The 27,518-nt window shown below is 33.9% G+C and overlaps 1 protein-coding gene across 1 annotated transcript; it reads right to left on the bottom strand.

The window, feature by feature from the left end:
• Positions 1-685: 685 nt before the first annotated feature.
• On the bottom strand, positions 686-14,646 carry LOC109607345 (transcription factor Sp9). The gene is made up of 2 exons (XM_049967090.1): positions 14,408-14,646; positions 686-2,626 (listed from the first exon to the last, which is right to left on the bottom strand). The coding sequence occupies exons 1-2, from the start codon at positions 14,486-14,488 to the stop codon at positions 1,304-1,306; spliced, it is 1,404 nt and encodes a 467-aa protein (XP_049823047.1). The 5' UTR covers positions 14,489-14,646; the 3' UTR covers positions 686-1,303.
• Positions 14,647-27,518: the final 12,872 nt, after the last annotated feature.

Below are 27,518 nucleotides of genomic sequence, written 5' to 3'. Positions count from 1 at the left end.
GGGTATCATTTTTAATGATAATGTGTCATAAAAATATAGAAATTGTTCCAGGAATCATGTTATTGCCCGGTTTGATGGATGCTGGATGTTCATCATATGGGTGGAAGTGTCGACAAAGGAATTAATCAATTCGGTTCGGTTCAAATGAGTTGAAATGTGCATTAATAATGTTGAGGAAGTACATCAATTATCTATTTAGTTTAGTTTTAATATGATACATGTGGAATTAATCAAAAGATTATAATCGTGATGCCCAAATTGACTTGAACACACTATGGAAATATGTACTTAATCACAATTATGTTTCGAAATAATATTTTCGTTAAAACCATTTTTGTGTATAATTTCGTATTCCAATTGGTTTAATAAATATTAATAGAGGGGATAATTAAGAACAACTGCGATTTTCATGCCGGTTAATAAGTCATAATTCAAAACGTCTAGAACGGTTCAGTTTTATGAATTATTTAAGCAAATTCTCGACATTTAATTGATTGAATAATTAGGAAAAATCATGCAAAGGAGCTGAACCATTTTTAAACAGCGTTGCCGGCAATTAAATGCTTGTTTCACGTCTCGAATGATTGATGGAAAATAACTTGATCATTTTTTTCCTTACTTACCTTAATTTGCTATTATTATATTTATCTATAATTATTACGGGAAATGAAATAAGACAATAATATTTAATCCAGATTGAAAATTATATTTACTATTAACGTGTTCACAAAAGCTCTTATAATAATTTACAGATAGTTTACAATTTACAAAGGTCTTTGGCGAGGAGAGAAACATGATCAAAAATCCGTTGCGTTGTACAATTGGGCAAAAATACAGTTTCAACATATGTGACGAGTTACAAAAAGCCTTCAACGTAAAATGATATGTGATAACAGTTATAACACGTTTCTCGATCACCTGCATAACTTTTTTATAATTTTTCTTGTTGACACTTACACATGTAAAATATTTAAATATTTATAATATATACAAAAACAAAAGGAGGGGGTAGTTTTTTATCGTTGGAGTGTACCGGAGAATAATCGTAATGAATTTATTTCTGAAGTAATTTAGCCAATTGCTCCGAACATTTGTTAAAATTAACATTAGGACTAGATTCGCTAATGGACAACCCGAAAGGCCACACTCCAACAGAAGCAAAAAATTTAATTTAAAAATAACTAAAGCTCTGTCCATTCACAATATTTACAACCGTTATGTACAAGTCCTGTGTATCACTAGTCAGGGGGGCCACACGCTAGCGATGGTAGCTGGGATAAAGGAGCGAGGGGCCCCACCTGCCTCAAACCAGCCCTGGAGGCTTCACGTCCAGCCCCGTTACCATGTCCAGACCCATGGGCTGGGAGGGCGGCGGCGTCTGGTTTATCGAATTGGGGGAGTTGACGTTGTTCGTCATGTCACTCTGGCTGTTCTCTTCCGAATCACTGCAGGAATCTGAACTGCCCTTTTTGCCGTTACCGTTGTGGGTCTTGACATGTTTGGCCAGGTGGTCGGAACGCATGAATCGTTTGTTGCAAACCGGGCAGGCAAACCGTTTTTCCCCCGTGTGTGTTCTGAGATGTCTCTGCAGCTCATCGGACCTGGTGAATCGTTTGCCGCAGAAGAGCCAGTTGCAGACGAAAGGTCTTTCGCCCGTATGCCACCTCAGATGAGCTTTCAAATGGGAGGTTTTGCCGTAGACTTTGCCGCAACCTGGTATGTGACAGCTGTGTATGTTCTTCTTCCTCAAATGCACGCCTGCCGGTCCAAGTCGTTCGGCTTCCTGACAATTAGGACAGTCACAAGTCGCCCTGCCGGTGTAACGTCTCTGGGATCTTGGTGATGGTACTTGAGGTGGTAATCCTCCAGATCCGGAGGTAGGAGACGGTGTGGAACCCGGAGCGTGTAAACCAAAGGACGCCCCAACAGTTTGAGCGCCAGGCAACATCGACTTGTACGTATCTTGGAGCAAATGTTGACCGGAGGACAAAAGATGATTGGAGGCCGCCAGGGAATGAGTTAAAGTCGAGTAGTCCGAAGTGTAATTCGCCGCCATTTGAGCGTGCATTCCCGCATTCATATCCAACCAACTTCCAGCGGTGGAATGCACGTCCCACCACGCGTTAGCAGAAGTCACGGAGTCGCTCTTAATGCCCCCGTGATGAGTGGCGCCGGACATCGTGTTGAAGGGCCAAGTCTCGTACGGATGCCTCGAATAAACCGATCCTAAAGCGGCATGATGAGCCGTGGCGGCGCCTTCCACTTTCCCCAACAAGGAGCTCTGATGATGGTGCACGTGCGAGTTGTCCGCGACTGCAGGCTGCGTCGTCGCCCCAGGAAAATACAGATCGCTGCCGTAGGAAGCCGTGGTGGGGACGCTGGAGCATGAAGTCATCACCGATCTGGAGTACGTGGTGTTGGACGCCGAGGACCTCTGCGAGGGCACGGAACTGGCGGCCGACACTCCGGTGCTGCCGGGGGACGGCGCGCCTTGCGGACTCTTCTTCCACGGGTGGAAACCCTTGCCGACTGCCGCGTCGGCCAAGGGCGGTGGTGATTTGCTCGACAGCTTGTTGCACTGCGCTGCCAGCATCGCTAACGGGGTGCCCCTCAGACTAGGATGTTCCTGGAATTAAAAATATGATTGTAGGTTGTGTCTAATGATGGCTGGTTATTATGGTAATTGTGGCTTCCTTTAGTTTGTTGGCTGGCCACTTAATTAAATTGTAATAATCGACCATTATATGTGACTAATCACCCTGTTTTAGTTGCCGGCCAAAGAGGAAACTCATGTTCATTTAATACCTATTGTTATTTCATTTATTTCAATGAACAAAGACCTGATAAAGCGGGTAATGAATACTATATCATGTTGTGAATGAATGAATAATCATTAATTTTTGCAGGAATTGACACAGCAAGCAATATTTTGAGTTGGCATTTCTAATCTAAACAGGTTATGAATTACACTGAAGAGTGGTTGTGGGTTGGAGGCGCTTTCTCACAATCATCTCGTCTGTTTTTAGGAAGTAATTAAGGCACGGACAGGCTTTTATGTCGGGGCGATGCGCGTTGCAGTAGTCCGTTCCATTATCCGCATTTTATGGCCCGCGGGCCTTTCCCACTGACCGATGACTCTCTACGCCCAGATCTCTTTCGATTGGACCCCCAGATATTGACCTTAAGACGACAACTGCTACCCCAAAACAAACTAATCTAATGGACTAATGGTTGAAGGCTTTCTAATGGGGGGTTGTCGCGTGTATCGAAGCCATAAATGCACCCCGTTTGTTGAAGTCATATTTGAGGAAGTCGTATTTCACTCCATAACTGTGTATGTGTGTGGTATTTGAACTCATTAATTGACTTTTAACCGGTAATCAATAGTGAAAATCTTGAAAGCAAATATATCCCAGAACACTATAGTAGTGTTCTTTCAATCGAAAACGGCGTTAAACAAGTTCTTTAACCAGATTATGAACAATTGAATGGGTTGATTGTCGAGCGTCGGAATTGGGCGCCTCGAACGTGTCGCCCGTGACGCAACACAAAAGCGGCTCTCCGGGTCTCCGACCATTAGAGCGCTAGCTCTCCTCTTCAAGTCCCGTCCGTCCTAATGACAGCCACTCCGCGCGTTTAATTCTTTTTGTGTAGCTGTGCGTGTCTCGGACCGCGACGTGCAGGCGCCAACTTTTCATTATGCCGCTGATTAAAGCCGGGCGCACCGGTACCTTTTCTTTTTCTAGCCACCAAACACCACGACCACCAATGAATTTTCTGGCACGACTCGTCAAACTTGATCTAATTGTCATTAGAGTTTGGATCAACTGACTGAATTAAGCACCAGTCTGAATCAAAATGTTCGGTACCATTTTGTTGTGGGCATTCTGTGACCTATTCTCGGTGTTAGTAGAACATAAAACAAAGGTTGGTAGTAGTGGTATCGTGCTGATTATTCGTACGAGGCTTATCTGACAAGACCTTGCGGCCCACAGTTGTTACCGACAACGAATACATTAAAAGATATTGTCACGCATACCTAATTGACTTTCATAAATCTTATTAAGTACGACCGAGTTAATCTCATTTTTTTTAAACGGTGCCGATTTTACTTTCAAATTCCGCACGTATGCAACTCGTTTTTCTTGCACTATAATTGCTTGTTAAAGTCCAACGTAACGAATAAATTTTGCATACGTTCAACGAAATTTTCGTTTGTCACTTTAGAAACTTTTTGACCCTCTCAAAGTCAAAGATTTGCATCAGAATTAACGCCGCCGGTCATCTATACCTGACCGCCTAGAAAACCAATTACGGGAGGATACGTGGAAGTGAATAATGCCCAAGATATTCAAAGCAGGAAAAAAATGCATTACGCAACCTTCCAAGAACCGATAGTAATTTTGTCCCTGTTAATTAACCCCATCGTACCGCAATGATTCGTCGTTGGTTACGATGCTAATGAGTCGTTTCGATGGAGGGGGGCAATTAGAGGTCCCACGACGCCTAATTATGGCAGTGGGTCCGGTTTAATTGAGCCGAATGGTCATTCCGGTACTCCTGTTACTCGCCACCGCACTTTTCTGGACAATCGCAATTATTCCCATGGGATACGGTTACTGTTGCTGCGGCTGCGGCTGCGGCTGTCTTAATTAAGGACGGTTTCGGATGATGTGGCAGTGGTTGAGGTAATGAAAGACGGAGAATTTACGACACGTCCATACTTATAACAAAGTAATTATCGACTGCCCACATACGGCGTATTAATTGGCGAACGAGCCATGAATAATGCGCGTCCTTAAATTAGCCGCAAAACAAACGGATCGTCCGGGAAATAAATAATTCAGGGGCGGCGTGTAAACGCGCACCCCGCACTCCAATACATCAAAATGGTGAAATGCGTTTTTAATGGCGATATATATTCCTTGACACCGTAATAAAAACACAAACACATTTTTCGAGCGGTAATGGAAAATTGATTGGCATGAAAAATTACCGGTGGTTGACTAACTAGACAGCTGAGGGTTGGGGGTGTCGCTAAGAAATCAATGTGTTAGTTTTTCGCCTTTATTCGTGGCGGAAATTGAACACAACATATGTTATAATAAATATTATGGCGGGACTACACGTAACACTTGAAATATTTACCTATGTAATATAAAGTGTTCGATAGATACACCTCTTCTAAATTACCTCTTATTAATATCATCATCAACAATTTTTTAATTCTATTTAACTTTAATACATAAAGAATAAAAAAGTTTTTTTATTATTTCATATTTTCGTTGTGATTTCAAAATTACTTTCAAATTTCGTTTATATTTTTTGAGATACAGACAAATTGAATTTAGTTCTGATATAACAATTGAAGAAATTAACTTTTTATTTGGTCAGCAAAATGGATATACAAAATATTTCAGCAGAGTTGAAGGAGAGATTTATGATGGCCAAGCTGAAGCTGTTGAAATCATCAGCGGCACTGTAGAAGTAACCCCATACGACAAAATTTTGTACCCAAAAAACTACCCTTTTTTGACATCAAAATGCTGTTGACTTATGTTATCAGATGGCAACGCTTTGACGTCAATTATCACATGGTTACAATCTTTTATTACATAGACTATATTAAGTACAAAGTTCCAAAGTTGATATTTTCTGGAGGCCATAATTTCTCAATCATAATTTACATGAAATAATTATCCGAAAGTTATACAGGGTCCTGATTACGATTCGGGCAATAAAAACCAATCATCTCCGGCTACCTGTGTACGAAATCTACATAATTTTTTATCCGAAATGTAACTCATTAACGGTGGCCGGGCCGGCCTTTCTACACGGCCGTTGATTAAAAGTACAACCCCGATAAATTAATAAAGTGCAATAAATAATCCGGCACGTCCAATTCGGGAGCCACCATCCCATAATATTATTGTTGTTCCATTGCTGGGAAAGAAATTAACGTGAGCGACGCTACCGGTGTTGGTGCCCCCTTAACGAGTCCAATAAACAAGATCAGGGACGTATTTTGTATGCATGAGTTTGGCCCCGGGACATCGGACAGACGATTTTACGAGCGGACGAAAACCGGCTACTTTTTCTCTTTCGGAAAACACTTCCGAAATGTTAACGTAGCGAGCTCGTTATGCGCACGTAATTAGCTATTTGTTCTGCAAGGACGTTACGGTCATTAGGAGCCAATTATTTTTTTAAGGGCATCGTTACCGACTGCAAAAAAATTGGATTTGGGTGTGCTGTTGATTTTTCGACGTCGATTCCCCGGTAGAGTCTGTGGGACACAACAATATAGGTGCGCATAAAACCATTGCGTTGTTTTAAAAGGCGTGACTTAAGTCCCATCATTGACCTACGAGGACCCTAGGCAAGTGTTAAGGATTTTAATATTGGAACGGAACAAATTGGTCGTTTCTCATGTGAAGTTAGTTCATTATGCACATTTAATAGTCCTCATCAGCCCACACATGGACCGATTGAGGGAATAAAAAAATGAAAAGGTGAACGGTAGCCGGAGCCAGACGAAAAAGCCGGAACCCCGAGGCGGATCACGCAAGATTGACAAACAATTACGGCGCATGACAGAAAGAGGCCGGTAGCCAGATTTTTATTTATTCCGTGAACGTCTAATGGGTTCGAATTAATGACGGCCCACGAAATGGGGGTTGGGATTCACCCCGGGGCCGCTTCTACAGATTTCGTAGGTCAAATTAAAACGAACAACTTATTCACGTTCGCGGAACCAAAACACAAAAAATCTTTTATTGTGTTCGGTTTATGTGTTTATGTAAATGTGTTGTTATCCTTGGGATTGTGCAACATAATGGCACTATTGCGACAAAAGTGTTGTTTGTTCCCGGAATCGAAATGAACATCCTTGTATTGTAACAAAGCTTATTCCATATTTTGGTGTTACAAAGAAGCCTTTTTTTGGTGTGTACGCAACATCAAGTAACAATTGGTGTTTTCCAAACATTCGGATTAGAGTGCGGCAAAAGAGCAAGGAACTTTATCCCTTAATCCCCCGAAGAACATGTGGTTACTAAAGAGGATTTTCGCCAAAAAAAATACAATAAAATTAAGCCATTAAAGCACCACACCAAAAATGGTGGTTAATTATTTAGTCTTGAACCAAAAACAGCTGTTGCTATCATCCACTAACGACTTAATTCGGCCGAATTAGATGTATTATTAATGAAAGTAATCGACAGTTTAATTAATATTGAAGGTAATAACAATGCCGTTCCTGAATTGGGTAATATATTTATTAAATTTACGTCGGAATATAAAACAGTAATTGTCCAATTTAAGCCGGTCATTATTCCACGACTCAAGAATACGTTGTTTTCTAATACGAATGTAAGAGGGGCGCAATTATGTGCTTTATTGAATTTGCCGAGCGGTTACCTGTAAATTGTTGTTGCATGTGCTTTTCTACTTGTATTTGTATTTCATATTTAATGGACGATTGCTTCAAAATTGCTTTTAAACTGATTCAAGAACAAGGATTCTCTCTCATGTTTTCAAGGATTATTGACTAAAGAACAAACTGGCTGCTTTCAAGCAATTTTGATAATGAAGTATATGATTAAAATATGAAGCTCATGTGTCGTAAATATAGGAAATTATTTAGTGTAAATGGAACTTATACTTTCAAACTTAAATATTCTCAGTTGTCACAACCACACACAAGTTCTTAAAACTTAGATGAATGTAGTAAAGAATCGAAAGAGAGATTTATGATGACCAAGCTGAAGCTGTTAAAATTTTCAGCGTCACTGTAGAAGCAACTTTATTGGACTAAGAAACAACAAACCGGTTGCTTTCAAACAATTTTGATAATGAAGTAAATTATTAAAATATGAAGCACACATGTCGTCAATAGATGAAGAAAACATATTATAACATATACTCAAAACTCACGATATTGTCATACCATAAAGTATGAAAGAAGCAAGTTGAATGTTGGAATTAAATTCCTTTTGGCCGATAAACAAATGTGTCTAATGTTTGACAAAGGCACCGCCATCTTTCATTTTCATCATCATCGTTTCTTGTGGTCGAGCCGAAGCTTTTATTCACGGTAGCGTTTTTTGTCCTTTTGAGCTCCCAACTTAGCTTTGTTTACGTTTGAATGGTCGGACGAAACGGTGTCAGTTTTAATAGATTTAATTTCGAAGTTGTCCGAATACAATGGCCTGGACCAAAGTGTTAATTACAGGGCAAACGTTTCTGCCCGATCATCGCGAAGAGTGTAATGGACTTGGCCGGTCGGCCGTTTAATTTTTAATTGTTGTTGTGTTGGATAATTACGCGTTTAGCATATTTATATTAAAATTTAATTACGATTTTAAATAAAACTACGTTCGTGCATATTCATGATGTTTGCGCGTACTGTTGACTTTTCATTATTATAATTACCGCAAAAGAAATGTTACGGGAGTAGAAAAATGGTTTATCTTTCTTGGCGATCGACGTGGCGAAAACTGAAACAATCTGCTTAGCTCGGCCATTTGCATTTAACGGCTTCATTCCCGCAGATTATGATTTTATAATAATTTTTTTATATAATTTATTCCCTCATTAACATACTGAATTGTTATAAAGAATGATGCCGACAAAAACTAGACTTGTCTGTGAAATATAAAACATGTGGATTCATAAAAAAGTTTATAATAACGTACAAAAGTAGTTCCCCTTAATAATAAAGACATAGTTAATAAAATAAACTGTGAGTGTACCGAGTGACAACAAAACATGATATTTGTATCAATTCCAATATTTTGAGTAAAACTATTATTAAAATATTAAATAATTAATATTAACTAATATAGTTCAGTTTGTAACAAAAAATGTGATTAATTCTCTGTGTCATTATTATAGTTTTAATAATAAATTGTGTGATAACAATTTTAGAATATTTTATTCATATTTATAAACAAATATTTATATTATAATATATATATATATATATATATATATATATATATATATATATATATATATATGTATTTTAAAGATTATTTATTTTGAAAACTTCTAGTTCTAGAGTTCATAAAAGTTACAGTTCTTATTGCTCAAAAAATGGTCATTAGGATGATGTATAAATTTATATACAAAGAAACATGTAGATTCCAAGAAAATAAAATACTAACAGTTTTCATTGTGGTCCATTTTCCCCCATAAAATTGGTATTTTCGTCCGATTTTGACAAACTTTTTTCAGTTTTAAAACATGAAAATGTGTGTATTTTGGCTAATATAATGCTTTTGCTTATTATAAATAAAATCATAATATTTTAAAAATATTCACAACTCAGTATTGAAATTATCATAACATAGAAAATTTAACACATTTTTGTTATAATGTTAAATGATAATTTAATTATAATTTTAATTAAAAAACTGACAACTATAATTTATTTCCCTTTTAAACACCACAGTTCTAAATACTAATTAATTACTATTTGTTTACTTTATTTAATAGACTGTTTTTTACAAATACAAAAAATGAAAAATGTCACAATTATAAAAACAGTTATAAATAATCTATTAACAAATTTTTAATTTCTTTCTTAATCTAATTTAATTTTTTAAACTTTTATATGAAGTGGCAACATATTGTATAGCTTAAGGCTCATGTATTGGGGTTTAGTTTATTATCATTTCATCGTGTTTTATAATCATGCTGGACACTTTCAGAAATAATATTTTTATTTTTGATGAAAAAAAATAAACCCAAATAAGTAGTGTTGCCCAAGTGGGAATCCTTCATAAAATTTGATATTAGCACCATTAAAATATTGAGTGTGGTTTTGGTTGGTTTTATAATATTTTTTATTATTAATCCCCTAAAATACAATAATTATACTTTAAATTATAAATATCTGTTTCAAAAATATAAGAAAAAGCTTCTTTATTATCTCCTTAATATACTAAATAGATAAAAAAGTTATAAATTAGACTTTCCTGTGGAATATAAAATATGTGGATTTAAAAAAATATGTCTAATAATATATAGTTAGTTATATATAGTTCGATTTATCAAGACATCAAGTTGTCAAATAGAAAATGTAACAAAACAAACAATAATAATTGTCATCAATTGTTTTTTTATTGAAATTATAATTAAAATATTAAATAATCAGCATTTAGTACTCGAGTGTTAATCCGTCTAGTAACAAAAATTAATGTGTTAAATTTTCTGTGTAATTATGATAGCTCAAAAATATATGACAATATTTTTAAAATATTATGGTTTACAAGCAAAATCAATTAATTAAAAGTTATCATCACAAAGCTAAATATTGTCACGAGTTTATTATGTAATTTTGATATGTAATTTAAAAAATATCTGTTACAAAAATATAAGAAAATACTTTTTTTATTATCTTAATATATTAAATATATATAAAAGCTATAAACTGGACTTGTCTATATACCAATCTAAATCTGTTTAATGTTTTAAGAGAGACATCATACACAACAGAGATAGTAGAAGTCAAAGCAAGTTTGCTTCGTAGCAAAGGGGATCATTTTCTGACTCTGTCATACATGATGTCTCTCTCAAAATTTAGTAGAGTCAAAGACTTTCCAGTATATAGTAAAATACTGTCGAGATTGATAAATTGAACCACGAGTCGTCAGGAAAAATGATCGATTTATTTTTTAACAAATTATCAAATAAATTATAATGGAAGTATGAAATGGTAAATAGTAAAGGTGGCTGGTTATATATCAAAAATGCTAATATTATGATAAATGTTATTAATAAAAATGGCAATAGTAGTACATATACTTTTGTAGTAGTAATATGCTTTTGATTTGAATATTAGAAATAAATTAATACCGAAACTGAAAAACTGTAATTTTAAGTTGGTTAAATAGAAGTCGATAAACTTAGCATCAAAGGAAAGAGTTACCTTCGATTTATTTCATCTGTTATCTACCGGATTTTTATACATTTTATAATTTATTAAACATCAGCCATTGGAGTGACTGAAAAAATTTTGTAAAGTGGTTAATTTTTGTTGTTTTTCTGATCATCAAGTAACATATGAAACATTTTTTGGATATATTTTAAGGTGGTTCAAGATTGATACATAGACGTAACGTATTTTTTTAAATTAATTTTGCGAAACACAATTTCACATGTCCATAAAAATTAAAAGGTCAATCGAACGGATGACGACAGACTTTTGTCGGCGAATTGAGTGTTCCCCCTTCAGGACTTTTAATTGTTTATCGCCGTTTCGGTTTAATACAAAATTTTACGGAGAATTAATTTATAGTAAAACCACACAAACGACGCACCGCCAGATGGTTTTCTGACTAACGAATTTATGATTAATAATATTTTTCTAAGAACACAAATCGAAAAAATCAACAACAAACTCAAATGATTAAGGTTTAAAATATTTAATATCTTCTAGTAACAATTTATTAATTTAAAGTAGAAGAAAAAATGACGAGATAAGAAATTTAATTCGAGATTAAAACAGGGTCCAATTTGGGTGGCGACACCCGCATAGGGGGAGCAATCAAAACGAAATTACGGACCAGTTTTCGAATTCCATTCTCGGGCACGGAACACTCATTATTTGTCATGAGAAATTTATTTTCGGTCCCGTAATTGCGTGCCCACTTAATTTTTCCTTAGCTAGAGTAAAAAAAAAAACAGTGATTTTACACATTTCGACCGCAACAAATTAAATTAACAATCGTATCGTGCGATTGATACCGTTCAACAATTGGCGGGTGCGACTAGAATAAAACAAAAGCGGCCTAAACGGCCCTAATTTACGGCCACAACATTGTGACTACCCGCCGAAAATCGTTCCGAGAAATTAGATTACGCGCCCGTTTACCTTTTTCAACTCCATAACTAATTTCGAAGACTTACGGCTTAATTTATGGCACGGTCTAGAAAAAGTTAATTAACACATGCACCACCACAATGTTGCACGGGTAACTCGAGATTTCCCCAGCAAATCAAAAGCACCAAAGCAAATGGTAATAATAAAAAACGTAACATAATAATTTCGGCAACAATCCGAAAACTCAATCCGAATATCCTGTCTGGTAGCAAAACGGAGAAAACGATCGGATTTCATTTCGGAACAGGTTGAACATGTGTATGTTCGGCGTTAAAAATAACGTCTCGACATCTGGCCAAGAGAAAAACATTTGCCAGGCAACAATGGAACACCGTAACTTGTTTTCCGTGGGATTGATCGAGGTTGACAATTTCTGATACCTTTTTACAATTTTTCAATATGAACATATGTCCGATTTGATACCTGTGTTTGCCTGAGAACCAATTCGCCTTAATTTGGACCCGTATTTAGAAAAATGTCTGTAACATATTGCAGGAATAAAGTCATTATTTCAATTATGTTTTATCTTGTTTAATCATTAATACAAATTGCTCCAAAATAACCAAGCTTTAAACTTGTTTCTCCAATTCCACGACAGAATGTCTTGGTGCTCTACCATTATAAACGACAACGATGACAGTTCTCGACAAACAAACACAGGTAAAGAGGCCAGCTCTCGAAAAATATCCGATAATCGGTGGCAAAAACCCATTGAACGCTCCATACAATTGTGTATAATCCGCTTGTTGGTATTGTTGAGTGCGGCGTTTCGAGTACGTTCAAAATGCGGATGATAAACGACGATGCAAAACACACCGTACATATTCAACAGTGAAAAAAATCACGCGGCGGCCCGGATGTAGAATTATGGTCCAACGCGGTCGATAAATGTTTTTGGTTGGAGAGCGTTGCAGGAATTTTAATCAAGACATTTATTTAACTTTACTATAAATTTTTTCGTTTGACTTGCCAAACTAAAATGACAATAATTTAAATAAAAGTCGAACAAAAGCAATTAGTGCCATCGATTAGGATTACCTGGTCTCAAGCACCCTTAAAATGCACTCGAACAACAAAAGCTCTCGAGTTCATATTCCACTAATTATCAACCTCTTAGGAGCCTCTTATCGGGAGTGTCGAAAGGCTTGACGTTTTCGCGCCCGAAAATGGGGGATTAGTGTTGGCGCCCCGTCGACAAATTCCGTCAGGTAATCGCGAACTGAATAACGTGAAATCATTGCCAGAATTCGATGTTCATTTTTTTCATTTATTATGTTCAGTTTGTTTTCATGCTGTGTGTGCATGGCCTAATGCCGACGGTAAATGGTTGACACAATGGGTGTTGGGTTTGTGGTTCCATTACCATTATTCTGTTTCGTCGTGTGGAGTTTTAACAATTGATTGATTTGGGAATTGTATTACTGATTGTACCTAGTTAAAATGTATGCACTTAAAAATCAACCAAAATTTTATTTTTAATTACAACTTATAAATAAGCATAATCATAACTTAACACTTAATACTGAAGTAATTTATCTTTTCAATTATTGTTTATTTTATTATATTGTCAATTTTATCAAAGGTATATTAAAAATTTAAAATAAACAAAATTTGGCACCATAGTGCTTGCTAACTTTTGATATTTATATAAATGTTAACTTTTCTATGTCATTGTTAATAGTTTGAATAACGAATTATGTTTTAATATAATCAGATGAAAATATATTTATAACAAATGTAATAATTAATATTTAAGACAGTTGTGCTTGAGACTGGAATAAATATAGGTGATATTTAGTCCAGTCTAAGCAGTACGGTGTTAAATATTAATTATTATATTTGTTATAAATATATCTTCACCTGATTATATTAAAACATAATTCGTTATTTAACCTATGTCTATGTCATTGTTAATAGTTTAAATAACGAATTAAGTTTTAACATACTCAAGTGAAAATATATTTATATTTATAATGAATATTTATATTAATAATGAATTGTGTAACAAAAGTTTTAATCTGTTAGAGTTATAATAATATGTAGAATTGTAATGTTTTACATAACTAAAATAAATAATTCAATTCAAAAATGGTTTAATCAAAATTATATTTAGCAGCACTATGGTGCTAAATTACTTTCTGTCAAATATAAATATTTGTTAATATATAAAATTTTTCCCTGTTAATGGTTCAATGATGATATGTGTGTATTTATAAAATATTACTGTTTATAATAAGTATATTTAAATAATTAATATTTAGTGCCACAGTGCTAAACCTTGCGATAAGTATGACAGTTTCAATATAATAAATATTACAATTTTAGAATATAAATACTCATTAGATATGTGAGAAAATCCTCTTGTGACATTATAGAATCAAAAAATAAATGGAAAGTGTAAAATCCAATTGATCATTCAATTAAAGTCAAGGTAACGGAAAATTGCGCCATTAAAATAGGTATTCCTCAATGATTTTTGAGTGTCATAACTAGAGTTTATTGAAAAACTATAATACTTACAGCCGTTTTGACATTCATGGTCATGGCAGGGATCTGGGCGCCGTACAGCTGTCCGGCGGTGGGCGTCATGTCCGTCAACATGTTGCCACTACCAAAAAAATAGTCACCCAAACGTCAAAAAAATCCAAAAACGTTGCACCGCGCGATCCTCAATATGCCGTAAAACAACGAAATATTAAAAAAAACCGTTCGTATTACACCGAAAAAATAGTGCGCTTCGTCCAACAAACGTAACTGTGCGAAACCGCTATTGTTGAGATCACATTGCTGACTGATTCCGAGAAGGGGAAACGGCCCCGGAAAATGACCGGTTCCCCTACTGTCCGGAGCGGGGCGGGACGGCGTTCCGGCTGCGCCAATCCGGCCGCCCAGCGACACGCCCCCTTTACGTCGGCGTGCGCACGCAACGCCGACCCTCGCGCACGGACTTCGACTCCGGGACCGCGTTCAATCTAATCGCGTTTAACGTGTATACGGGTATTCCTCAAACCGCGTTTTGAGGGAACCGCAGATTGACGTTGTTGTTTTTGTGGTTTTTGGGGGATGAAATGCTTAGATTTGAGTTTCCGATCGCTTGTGCGGTGCGCTTTTCTACATCGATAAGTCGTTTAATGTAAAAATTGCAAAATGTTAACGCACCATATGCGATCGTAAGCATATTAATTAAAAGTCCATATTCATTTACCTAGAACATAAATTCCTAATCCGCAGTATGTTATTAGCGTTTTAATTTAATGGTAATCTTACATAATTAAAATATTCTCCGGCCGAGACATATACCAATAAAACTAATTGGATATCGTGTTTATTATAATTAAATAAATATTTTAATAGCGATTTTTGTCATGGGTAAATTGCTAACTGATAGCCATTAAATTATAATACGTTGTTTTTTGGAGAGTTTATTAATTTTCCATTTTTACTTATTTTATATTCACGATCTATTATTCATACTGGTCTACTTGTGGGAATTTTCTAATTAAAAACATAAAATATGATCGATTTAAAATGAAATAAATATCAACTTAATTCATTTTATTCAATATCAATTTGTGGAATGCACTTTACATTAATTTTATTATTATTTTTCAAAAATCTTTGAAAAAAAATAATATAATAAAATTTTTCATAAGTCATATTACTAGTCTTCCTAACTATTGATATCTATTTTCTATGGAAGATATATTTTCCATAGAAGAAGACAAAAACTCTAACCCTTTGTATATATGCCATATTTGTTTCAAGGCCACTTTCATTGAATATTTTTTCTATACCTATTTGATTATTATTTTTTAAGTTGTAGTAGTAATTTCAAAATTCGGAATTCACTAATACTAACATAATGGAAGTTCAGAAAAGTGATTCTTTAATTTTTAAAATACATAATATTTCTATTCAACTACATAACAAAGTCACTGTTAAGCCCCCTAGCAATCCTTTTAGAAATTTTTAGAAGTAAACAGAAGTGATTTTCTTTATTTTTAAAATACATAAAATTTGTATTCAACTGTATAACAAAGTCACTGGTGTTAGAGACTTCAAAATATATTCCACGTTCCCCAGGATGGATCCACCTTGTCGTGGTCCTGGGGCTCAGTACCGCTCCACAAGCCAGTAGTAGTGGGGAGCTAACGGATCCAACACCTGCAAGTCCAATCCATCCCCAGGAAGATCTTCGGATCTTCCTCAGATTGGACTTCTTTGTTTAATTGTATAATTTTTTTTCTTGAGCTTATTTGATTAGTTTTTTTAGTTTACAGTTAATGTTTTTGTGCTTATTTGATTAGTATTTTTAATTTGCAGTGTATTGCATAACTCTAAATTTTAAGTCAACAAGCCATGGTCAAATTATTAATGTCTGACTTCTTTATTCCTCTTTCCTTTTCAGAAGACTTATTCCCCTTTATTTTTAAATTATCTAGAACTTCCAAGTAGATAGCAAACAAAATATATTTCTTCTTGGGTCTTCTTTATGATGGGGTAATAATGTTGTTTCTTCAAGGCTTTTGAAGGTACAGATCATCATTTTAAAATTTTTTCTCAATTTAAATCTAGTCTTGTTGCAAAATGGTTGCTAGTAACGTTTTTACTAAACCTTTTAATCGTTGTACACGAGATGAACGTCGTTTCCAAAACTCCTCGCCTAAAAAACCGCCAGTTAATCAAAATTCCGATCGTTCGTCGTTGGTATATTTAAATGACGAGGACCTGGGCGTTTTTGAGGTCGGAGACTCGAAGGAGAGTCGAGAACGCCCACGCCTCGGTACATATTCATGGGGCCCTGCGTTCGCGATTCCTCGTACGGTTCTGCAAAGTGTCGGCGAGATCAAAGCGCGAGATATTCGTCACGTACCGATCGCAGCAATGCGGGTATGTGTGTGTGTGTGTGTGTGTGTGTGTGTGCAATTTATATGCGACCACGACCACACACGCAACCGAATTCTTCTCTTGACTTTTCCTAATCCGGATTAGAGTTTTAATGTTTCAAAGATGGCGCGTACTGAAACGTCTTTTTAAAATGGACGCAATCACACACCGAAAATTTATAATTGTGAATGGGGCAAGTGAGTCAAAAGGAAAAAAAATCGTTTTCTCATCTCGTTAAAGCGTTTAAGTATAAATGAGTCAAAAAATGCCCGGAGATTATTATGTTAATAACATGTTTGCGGCCCCATAAGTGCTGCAAATAAAGAACTGGCTCAGGATTATTATAATAATCTGCCTCAGAATAAATATATAGTTCAGGAAATTAAACTTTACCTTTCGGTCCATTATGGCGTGGGTAATGATAAAGAGTTTTAATTAATCTACAGACCTCTAATCGTGGGCAAATTTAATTAGCTCGTACCGATTTATCGACTTGGCAATACGGATTTTTTCACCACACGACTCTTATGCGATTTGAAATGTTTTGCATCGCCGTCTTGGGTTCTCATAAATTTAATTTTATCTGATTTCCTTCATTCTTATTACAAACACACGTTGTAAATCAATACAGATTGGTTTCCTGATAAAAACGCCACTTTGGGATGAACAAATTGTTAATTCTTATAAAATTTTGCCATTAAGGATACTAAATATAGTTTAAATTTTTTGTAAAAACATATTTTTGAGAACGATTTATTAAAAATACTTCTAAAATATGATAATTTTACTACTATACTAAAATCTAAATCTACCAAGTCTAAAATTATTGACATAATATATTTTATAAAATTGTCTTACCATAGTAAAATTTTGATAAAAACGTCAATTTGAGAAGAACAAACTGTTAAAAGTACATCTGTCCTACTTTCATATCATTGTTTTATCACATCCTAGAATAAAATAAATTTATCTTTATAATTTATTTATATGTTGCTAATTAATTTTCGTAATTCGGTATAATATTGGTAAAAATAAGCAGCCAAAAATTTATATTAATTAATAAATTGTGAGTACTTCTAAAATATTGTAATTTTGTCATTAAGGATATTAAAAAAAAATCGTGCTATTTTTCAAAAAAAAAAAAATAATAAATAAACACACATATAGAGCTGTCAAAAATGTTACTAAATACAGTTTAAATTTCTGGTAAGAACATCTTTTTAAGGTGAACGATATATTAAAATTGCATCTAAAATATGGTAAATTTACTACTAAATAAATTAAATCCACCAAACCAAAATTATTGACACAAAATCTTTTTTAAAATTGTGTCTTATTACAGTAAGATTTTGATAAAAACATCACTTCGAAAAGAACAAATTGTTAAAAATACTTCTAAAACAATGTAATTTTACCTTTAAGAAAATGTCCAACTTTATTTTCTTGTCACTGTTTTAACACACTCTAAGATAAATTAAATTTATATTTATAATTTATTTAAATATTGCTAATTAATTTTAAGTATTTCGGTATTAAATTGGTAAAAATAAACAATCAAAAAATTATGGTATTATCACATCAAAATTTACCAGGATTTAACCCTTGAAAAGTAACTTTGTACATCTCTTTCTTTCGAAAAACGAGTAATTCCAATTTAAACTAAAAGATTTACCGTAACTATTATTATAGCTTTTGTTTCTTCATCTTTAAATAAAAACACTTAATAAACGTATCGTGTGAAAGTAAATGGTTTGAGTTAAAAATGAAGATATTACACGAATGTTGTCATCAAAACCATATTAACAAAAAGCAGCAACATTCCATTCTTCATCCGAGATTTAATACAGTCTCGGCACCAGACAATAAAAAAACGAATCTAATCCGATCCTAAACAGTCATCACGTCCCAAAATTTATCTAAACATCGAACTGGGGACCCGTAATTACTTCGTCTTCTTATATTAGAGGCGCCATAACTTGGACCCAACAGGTATTATCCTCATTATAAAAGTCATCATCATTATCCACGATTTCTTTCAAGGGAAAAATAAATGTGAAGGATAATTTTCTGGTCAATACAAATCGATCAGTTCAAGAAGAACAATCTGTACGTATTTCTTTTTTTAATCATCATTATCATCATTTAAATATTAATCATTATCTTGATTATTTTAATAAAATTGTTTCTTTTTGTAAATATTGCTAATTAACACGTAACTAATGGGCAGCGATCGTTGAAAATTGATAACCCGTGAAAAGTCAATCGATGGGGTAGCCCAAAATTGCATCAGGCTCTAAACTAAGTTTAATCGAAGGGTGAATGCCGACAGATAGTGCCAGTCACCCCACGTTGCAGTTCGTCGTCTACCTTCACCTCCGATTGGCGGATTTATCCGGTGGAGGAAATTAAGCGATAATGTGTCGCGGGACCCAGACGATTTTTCCTCGATTCAATTACTCCGCCCCCGAAAACCGTCTGCTGCGTCAATATTGATGATGACGGTAAACTGTTTTTCGACAGAGTGGACAGTGTCGGGCTGTTTCCGAAGGAAATTGCTCCTTTCCACGTCTGTCACTTACTTACAATTTTTGTCGTTGAACGTCTACTCACCTAGAAATAAAAAAGAAATAATTTAGTTGTTTAAGTCGAAGAATATAATCGTCGAAAATAGTGAAAACAGATGGCCTGACACAAGCGCAGTTGCACATGTCGCATTTTGCGACCGGTTGACGTGACTTTGGCCGGTAAATAACTAAATTAAATTGTAAATTGGGGTTGGGGACGCCGCCCCCAGTCATTAATTAAGGGGTGGGTTCGGTCACATATGCAAATTTCCTAACAGAAGCTCATTTTCAAGGTATATGTTTATTTTACAATTTTATACTCTTTATTGTTATTTTTGGGTCGCCTCGTAATCAAAATTGTGACTGAACGATTTCACCAAACAAAACAATGACTTCTAGAAAACGTTCGAACCAAATATTTGATCGAAATAAAGAAGCTGCGAAGCTTTGTTCTTCGATTTGCCATTGAATCCGGCATGATTGTGTTTAAATGTAATTTAATTGGTGCATTGTTCTATAAATGAAGTAGTTCGATTCAGGTTTGATCAATACTCAATCAGTCAATGATGAACAATGGATTGATTAGAATATCGGTAATGTTAATTTCAGTTCTTGGTGCATTAATAGAAGATAAAACATAAAATTATAATGACAAAGTTTTAAACTTCCTGACTGAGCCCAGTTTGGAAAGTTTGTTTTTTCTTTTTGGTAATTTATTCATCGGCATAAATCAATAATATCTTAGCTAAGTGGCATTTGTAGAAACTACAAACAATGTAAAGGCTAGTCAAACAATACGTCGTACAACTTTTATATCTGTCACGATAATTTATTATTGTTTTTCTTTTAAACAAACAAAAAACAAACAATTGTGCGGAAAGATCACAGAGAAATTCTTCTAAATTTGTTTCTAAGAAATGTTAAAAATCCATATATACAGTTTAACGCTGGTAAGTTAATAACAATATTAAAATGATAACAACCTTTATGAAATACATAATGCATTTTGTTGGGCGGATACAAAATAATTACAACAATGTTATCGGTTTGATAAATGAGACATTGAAACAAATAGTTAGGTCGTGTATTGTGTGTTTTTCATGCTGTATGCACAATCTGATAGTGTTGCTGTTAATAAAGTTAAACACTTATTTTGAACATCACTAGTATTAACTGTTTTTATGACTTATAATTTTTAGTTCGAGTTGAAACGGTTCGTTAAAGTTATTTTAAACTTCAAACACGGAGCGGTCTCATTTTCTTTTGTTCATTTACTTAAAATACCCAGTGGGAAAAGCTGATTTTTGTGCGGCAACTTACAGAAAACGTTTAGGCATTACCTCCAGAAAATCGGGGCCGGAAGCCAAGGTTTGATACGAATACGCACAGTTCATCCTTCCACCCTCACCACCACCGCACAAATTTACAAAATTTCCAATAACAAAAAAAAAAAAAAAATAAAGACACACCATACAACCGTGGTTTAAATTGAACGAACGGACCGAATGGAGTTTTGGTCTGAGTGAATTTCGCGTGGCCGCGTCCGAAGTGGAACAGCGTCGCGACAACGTGAGGCGGCATTTCGGGGCTGCGTGAAGGGGATCCGCCCCCGCCGCTCCGAAGGGGGAGACTCTCGGCTTCGTTCTAAAACTCGCACGAACGCTTCTCCCGGCACGGGACTGCGAGAGACTGTGTCCGTGGATGTCGGATGATTTTTAACACAAACAGATTTGTTTCCTTTTTATTTATTTTCTTAACGCAATTTAATTATCATTGAGTGGATGTTTTTATAGTATGTGTACAGGCGTACCGGTGAAAAAATGCTCCGCAGTCCGTAGTTTGTAGCGCCACTAAGTTACAAATAATTATTACAAATGAGCGTAGTGCACACATTCCAAAACAACAACGTCTAATAAGCACTCTCGCACAAATATTCGTCCTGATGATGCATCGATCTGATAAGCGTGTAATTATCGCATCGCTACGAGCGATTTTTGACCACATTCACACGAAAAATTATTGCACACTAAATTATCGAATTATTTAACTGTCGATCAAAATTTACTGATCAAACAATTAATCATAATTTATTGGAATTCCAAACATTTTTCCATTTGCAAATTAAAATATGAAGAAAATAATTGATACACCATTCCGATATATGTCGGGACTGTGGAAGTACCCGGATTACTGGAGTTAGGAAAAAAGTAATTCAACAAAATGACTATTTCAATCAACTAATTTTCTACAAGCAAATTCCTCAATATCGGTTAATTCTGAATTCTGAACTGAAATACATAGACTATATGATAGATAGGGTAGAATTTGCATTTTCATTTTGAAACTTACTTTGAGTGTCTACTGCACCTTGTGGTCTTGTCTCCACCTGCAGAAGCAGAATCGTTCTCGTTTTGTATAAAGTAGCTCATCCCTGAATAAAATTTTATGAAATAGGGCAAGTGGTGATCGTTTGACGTCTTGGTAAGTAGACCATCGAGAGCCATCAAAATCATTCTAGGTTTAAGATTTCTTTTAAGTATTATTCCACTACGTTTATTATATTCAATCCACTGTCTAAAGAATCTAAAGAATCTAAAGAATCTAAAGAATCTAAAGAATCTAAAGAATCTAAAGAATCTAAAGAATCTAAAGAATCTAAAGAATCTAAAGAATCTAAAGAATCTAAAGAATCTAAAGAATCTAAAGAATCTAAAGAATCTAAAGAATCTAAAGAATCTAAAGAATCTAAAGAATCTAAAGAATCTAAAGAATCTAAAGAATCGAAAGAATCGAAAGAATCGAAAGAATCGAAAGAATCGAAAGAATCGAAAGAATCGAAAGAATCGAAAGAATCGAAAGAATCGAAAGAATCGAAAGAATCGAAAGAATCGAAAGAATCGAAAGAATCGAAAGAATCGAAAGAGTCGAAAGAATCGAAAGAATCGAAAGAATTGAAAGAATCGAAAGAATCGAAAGAATTGAAAGAATCGAAAGAATCGAATGAATCGAAAGAATTGAAAGAATCGAAAGAATCGAAAGAATCGAATGAATCTAAAAAATCTAAAGAATCTACAGAATCTAAAAAATCTAAATAGTCTAAAAAATTTAAAGAATCTAAAGAACTGTCTACAGATTCTAAAATTCTAAAGTATCTAAAAAATCTAAAAAATCTAAAAAATCTAAAAAATCTAAAAAATCTAAAAAATCTAAAAAATCTAAAAAATCTAAAAAATCCAAAAAATCTAAAAAATCTAAAGAATCTAAAGTATCCATTGTCCTTACTGATGAGAGCCATCATTTATTCATGGCATGTAGCAATATGATCATAAAAAACTCATTTGCATTGCGTGCAATGAGAGAATTGGCAATTTTTTTTATTCCCACTTAATTTATATGACTCAATTTGTTTAAATTTTTGATGAAATTTATTGCATGAAGTCTCATTTTAAAGGTTGAATCTCATGACTGGCCTATTTCCAAACACGTTGAATAAGAGTTTTGATCGAAACGTTGCTTAATGTCTTCATTAGTAAGGTTTTAAGATGACCTTGATGTTGTTCATCTTCAATGTATTCATTGTCACTTTTAAATATCGACAACATTAAAATTTTACTTAGCATCTACTAAGTGCGAATACTATAATACACTGATTTGAAATCATCAGTTAATTTTATAATATAATAAAATAGAAAAAAAATACAGTAGTTGGAAAGAGGATAAAAAGCTTTCAAATAATGATTTATCAAAAACGTATTAACTTATATAATAAAATATGTAAAAAAATTATATTTAAAAATAAAAATAGTACTTCTATTATAAATAGGAAAATTTTTAATAAATATTATTTACATAATATCAAAAATTATAATGATTTCATTATTTGTTTTATGTCTTTTTAAATTAGAAAAGAATAATTGTCTTCCTCTAATCTAATGAAATTTATTACATTGATGAAATGATTGATTCATCACAGTTTAATGGCCTTTTTCCTTACATTTTGCAGGAGTATTTAGCATGAGATACTGTTTAATGTATTTATTGCTACAGGTTTCAGGATGATATTGATGTTACTCATCTTCAATGTATTTTTCATTTAATTTAAACTGATTTGGGAACGTAAATTTACCTAAATTATTGCACTTTAATTGCCATTTTTAACTCAAAAATAAAAATAAAAAGTAAAAAGAATAATGAGAAATAGAAAAAAAGGCTTTAAAATAATATATACAGTTTAGTATAAAAATGTTAAAATATGTAATATATGTAATCAGCTGAAAAGACTTTGTGTTTTGTAAGCAACTATATTAGTTGCTTCTTTAACGTCTCTTAGAACTAATATATTTTCTATGGGAAATTTATTCTCCTCATTCCAGTGGACTGTCGTTGAGAACATATTTACAGCAACCTAACTCAGACTTGCTCTTCAGATAATATTTTTTAAAAATCTTTACCATTTATTGTACTATTTTTTAAAACCTTAGGCGATAAATTTCTTCGTCATTTGAGTCTCTAATGTCAGTAGTTTTCAGAGAGGAAAATTCTTGTGTATTGTGTATGTATTATTTTCACTCCTTCTCGAATATGTAATATTTAAAACCAAAGGAATTCAAGAACGAGATTAAGGTAATATAAAATAGGTTAAAGTACTGGAGACTCCAGAGAAATTGTTCCATTTGTTTTTAGTTTCCAATATTTTCATCAAAAGTAACACAATTATGAATTTATACTATTCCTGGTATCTTGTACATTCCTTTAATCTCCGTCCAGGTTTACTAAAGAAAGACTAACAAGATAAAACAATGAACATCAACTTTTCATAGACATACACCCAAACTTTCATTGTAACAATGTAGATTACAAGACGCCAGTAATATTGCTAGTTTACAGTTCCTAATATTTTTTAAATTTAAACTTAAAGCTATTTTTTGTATTACTAATAAGTCTGATTTTACTAAAAATAGGTATATGGAAGAAGAAGAAATATTGAAACCAATAAAAATATTTAAAGGAAGAACCTATTTTCATAAACTACTAACAAGTTTTTTTCAGTCTCTAATATGTTTCATTGTAACACTGAATTCTAATTCCCCATACTTCCAAAAATAAGGTGACGAGTTTAAATATCTTGTGTTACTATCTCTAAATTTAGTTGTACTAAAAATATTGAAAGCAATAAGAATGTATAATTAAATGTCAAATTCTCATGTACTTTTTATAATTTTCTTCTTTTTTCAATCTTTAATATATTTCATTGTAACAATGAAGACCGTAACTCTTTGTAAACTTGATCTTTCACTTTATCTCTAGTCCTTTATATTTCCAAAAATAAAAGTACCAGTTTAAACCTTTTTTGTAATCATCTATAATTATAGTTTTATTAAAAGTAAGGATATGGCAGAAGGAGCAATATTGAAATCAATTAGAATATATAATAAAAAATCAAAATCTTATAAAATTTTTGTTAGATTATCTGTATAAAACTGAAGCTAGTACTTTCTTTATTAATAGAGAAACAATGGAGCAAACATACAAATATTAATAATGATAAAATACCACACAAAATTGAGCAATTGACAGAACATAATGATAAGTCTTTAGCCGTCGAACAAAACTCTTTTCACTTGACACAATTTGGTCGTGTCACGAAAATCAAACAGGCCTGAACACATAAATAGAATCTCGTTTTATTCCAAACATTTTTTCATTGGAAGTCAAACAAACAACATATAATTTTTCCCATTGTCCTACGACAGAAGATGTGGCTGATAACGGCGAATAAAAATACTTTTCTATTGTTATTTAAAATAAAAAAATATACCAGCCCATAACTATTGAATCGGTAATTGAATTAATGTAAAATTTATTGTTGTTTGTGTCGGCAAAGACGTTGTACACATTCGAAAAACGACCGTATTGATTTTATCTGTTGAGGTCATTCGAGTTTTACATAATTCTATACGAAATTAAATTATTCAATAAATAAATTATTAATATACACAAATTGGTTTTCCGATCCGTATTGATTTGTCAAACGTTCAGGTAATTGCCGGTTACGGACATAATTTTATTAATCTTTTAACTGAATGCTTATAACAGATTTCGATTTGAAAATCAATGAATCCAATACTCGTTCTTTGTAATCATTTAATTTAATATGTTGTTTCATTTGGAATAGAAAACATTCAATATATATATTATTTGTTTTCTAGGTTTATTCATTTTTATTTTGCATTCACGCAATGTTAATTGTTATGAAGTGTTTGTTCCTTCTCTACAGATCACTTGACATCCTGATAACACGATTTAAAAACAACTTCCTTTTAATATGTTTCTTGATGCACATTCTGTACATATGTGTAAACTTTTGACAAAATAGATTGATCAGTTTCTCCCTTAATGATCCATTAAAATCGTTAAAATTCTCAACACATAGATCATTACCAATATCATCTCCGAAATTCCTTAAACTGGTAATCTGATCAGTCCAATCGGTCGTTTAATTGGTCCCGTTCCATTCAATTTAGATAAAAAAATTGAACTCTGGATCCAGGTGGTCGTGTTCTCACACGTGCTGCGTATCCTCCCAGTTCCGTTCCCTGGATCGTGTTACCGGGACGCGCCCACCGTCCTCATTCACGTCTTCCTTTTATGTCCGCGTTCCACGCAACTGTGCCTAACCCTATAATGCACCGATGTCCGCGGGACGTCCTCAATGGGACGTCTATCTAAGGATTAAGAAGGGAAAATATTACACCTCTTTTCCGGTCGCAATACAATTGATACATCGATGAAATTTTTCGTTTTCGAAGACAGGTAGAAGGTTGTAAGATATGACAAAAAATTGTACTTACAAAAATGTTTATTTGTTTTTCTTTATGATAGTTAAAGGGTATAAATTTTCCATTTCATTTTTTTTTATTAAATTAACACAATGTGAAAGAATTTTTACTAGTGACAAGAAGACAAGACGGAAAATTATTCATTATAAGAAGGAAAATCAAACAAAAAATACTCATTCAACTCTCAGTTTAGTATTGTTAGATAAAAAATGAATACGACGCCAAAAATGATTTAAAGTTAAAAGTAAAAGAAAGGGTTACTTTTAACACTTATATTAATTCTCCGCTTTTGAGGATAGTTTGAAGCACAATAAGAAAAATTTCCACCGTCAATGGGAACGTTCCTGAAAGAGCGTCCACCACAATACCATAAAAACGATGTGCGTCGTAATAAAGACAGCAGCAGCATCAGCAGCACAATCCGTTTAGTTTTTTAGCATGGGTCCATCGGGTCTCAGGGTTAGTACCTCGAGTAATTTTTTTTATTGGGATGGCCTCTCACAAAGAGGAAAGAAGACGGTGCGCGTTATCTCTTCGGGTTTAGGGGCCCCCGCATATAGAAATTTACTGGGCATAATTACAGGGTTGGCGATATTTAATTACAGATTGTGAGGCCGCGTTCTGGCATTCGAAATGTCGGTCCGTTGTTTTCTGGTTTCTATGGTTACTGCTCGCCTCTTTATTTCTTTTTACTCGTGCACATCTTCGCGTCGCTTCTCTCCCTCCCTTTGTGCACTGTTGTGTTGTGTGTGTGAACTCTTTTCACAGATCATCAAAATAAATGATATTTTCTTGCCGCCGTGAATTTATCATAGATCATGGAGCGTCTTTTGTGGCCCGCGCATTAATTATAGGGTGGCCGGCGAATCGGGCGTGCAACGTAAATATAAATAATGTGTCTGGACGCACAAACGGACATATAATTAAACTACAAATATCGATAGATGTATTGACATTTCAATGCTCCAGTGCTGACGTTACACGATCATTTCGTAATTAAAGCGAATACGAACAATTCCACACATCACCCAAAAGGGCACAATCTATTCCCTCTTTGTCCATTGAATGAAACTAGTTTTAGTACGACTCTATCAGAAAGCAACCATCTAGTTGTATATATATATATAATCGACATGTTGTTTTTATTTCAACATGTTGATCGAATCGAAGGTGTTACAAAATGGATTATGATCGCAACGATCATAATTTCGTAACAAACTGAAACCATAAATCACAATGGAAGCAAATTTCAGCGTTGCTTTTAATGGGCACGTTTTATCGGGCACATTGCAACTATCCGGTAGAAAAAGCCTGGAGCAATCGCGGGCCATATAATTTCAA

Source organism: Aethina tumida, chromosome 5, assembly GCF_024364675.1.
Source record: "Aethina tumida isolate Nest 87 chromosome 5, icAetTumi1.1, whole genome shotgun sequence".
NCBI classification, from domain to species: domain Eukaryota; kingdom Metazoa; phylum Arthropoda; class Insecta; order Coleoptera; family Nitidulidae; genus Aethina; species Aethina tumida.
The sequence above is the reverse complement of the archived record's forward strand: the minus strand, read 5'-3'. Positions and strand labels throughout refer to the sequence as shown.

Bases quoted from the DNA above. Each gene is read 5' to 3' on its own strand.
- LOC109607345 (XM_049967090.1), bottom strand. From the start codon at position 14,488: ATGTTGACGGACATGACGCCCACCGCCGGACAGCTGTACGGCGCCCAG. The intron at 2,627-14,407 runs GTAAGTATTATA...TTTTAATTCCAG, and splicing joins CCATGAATGTCAAAACGGCT to GAACATCCTAGTCTGAGGGG.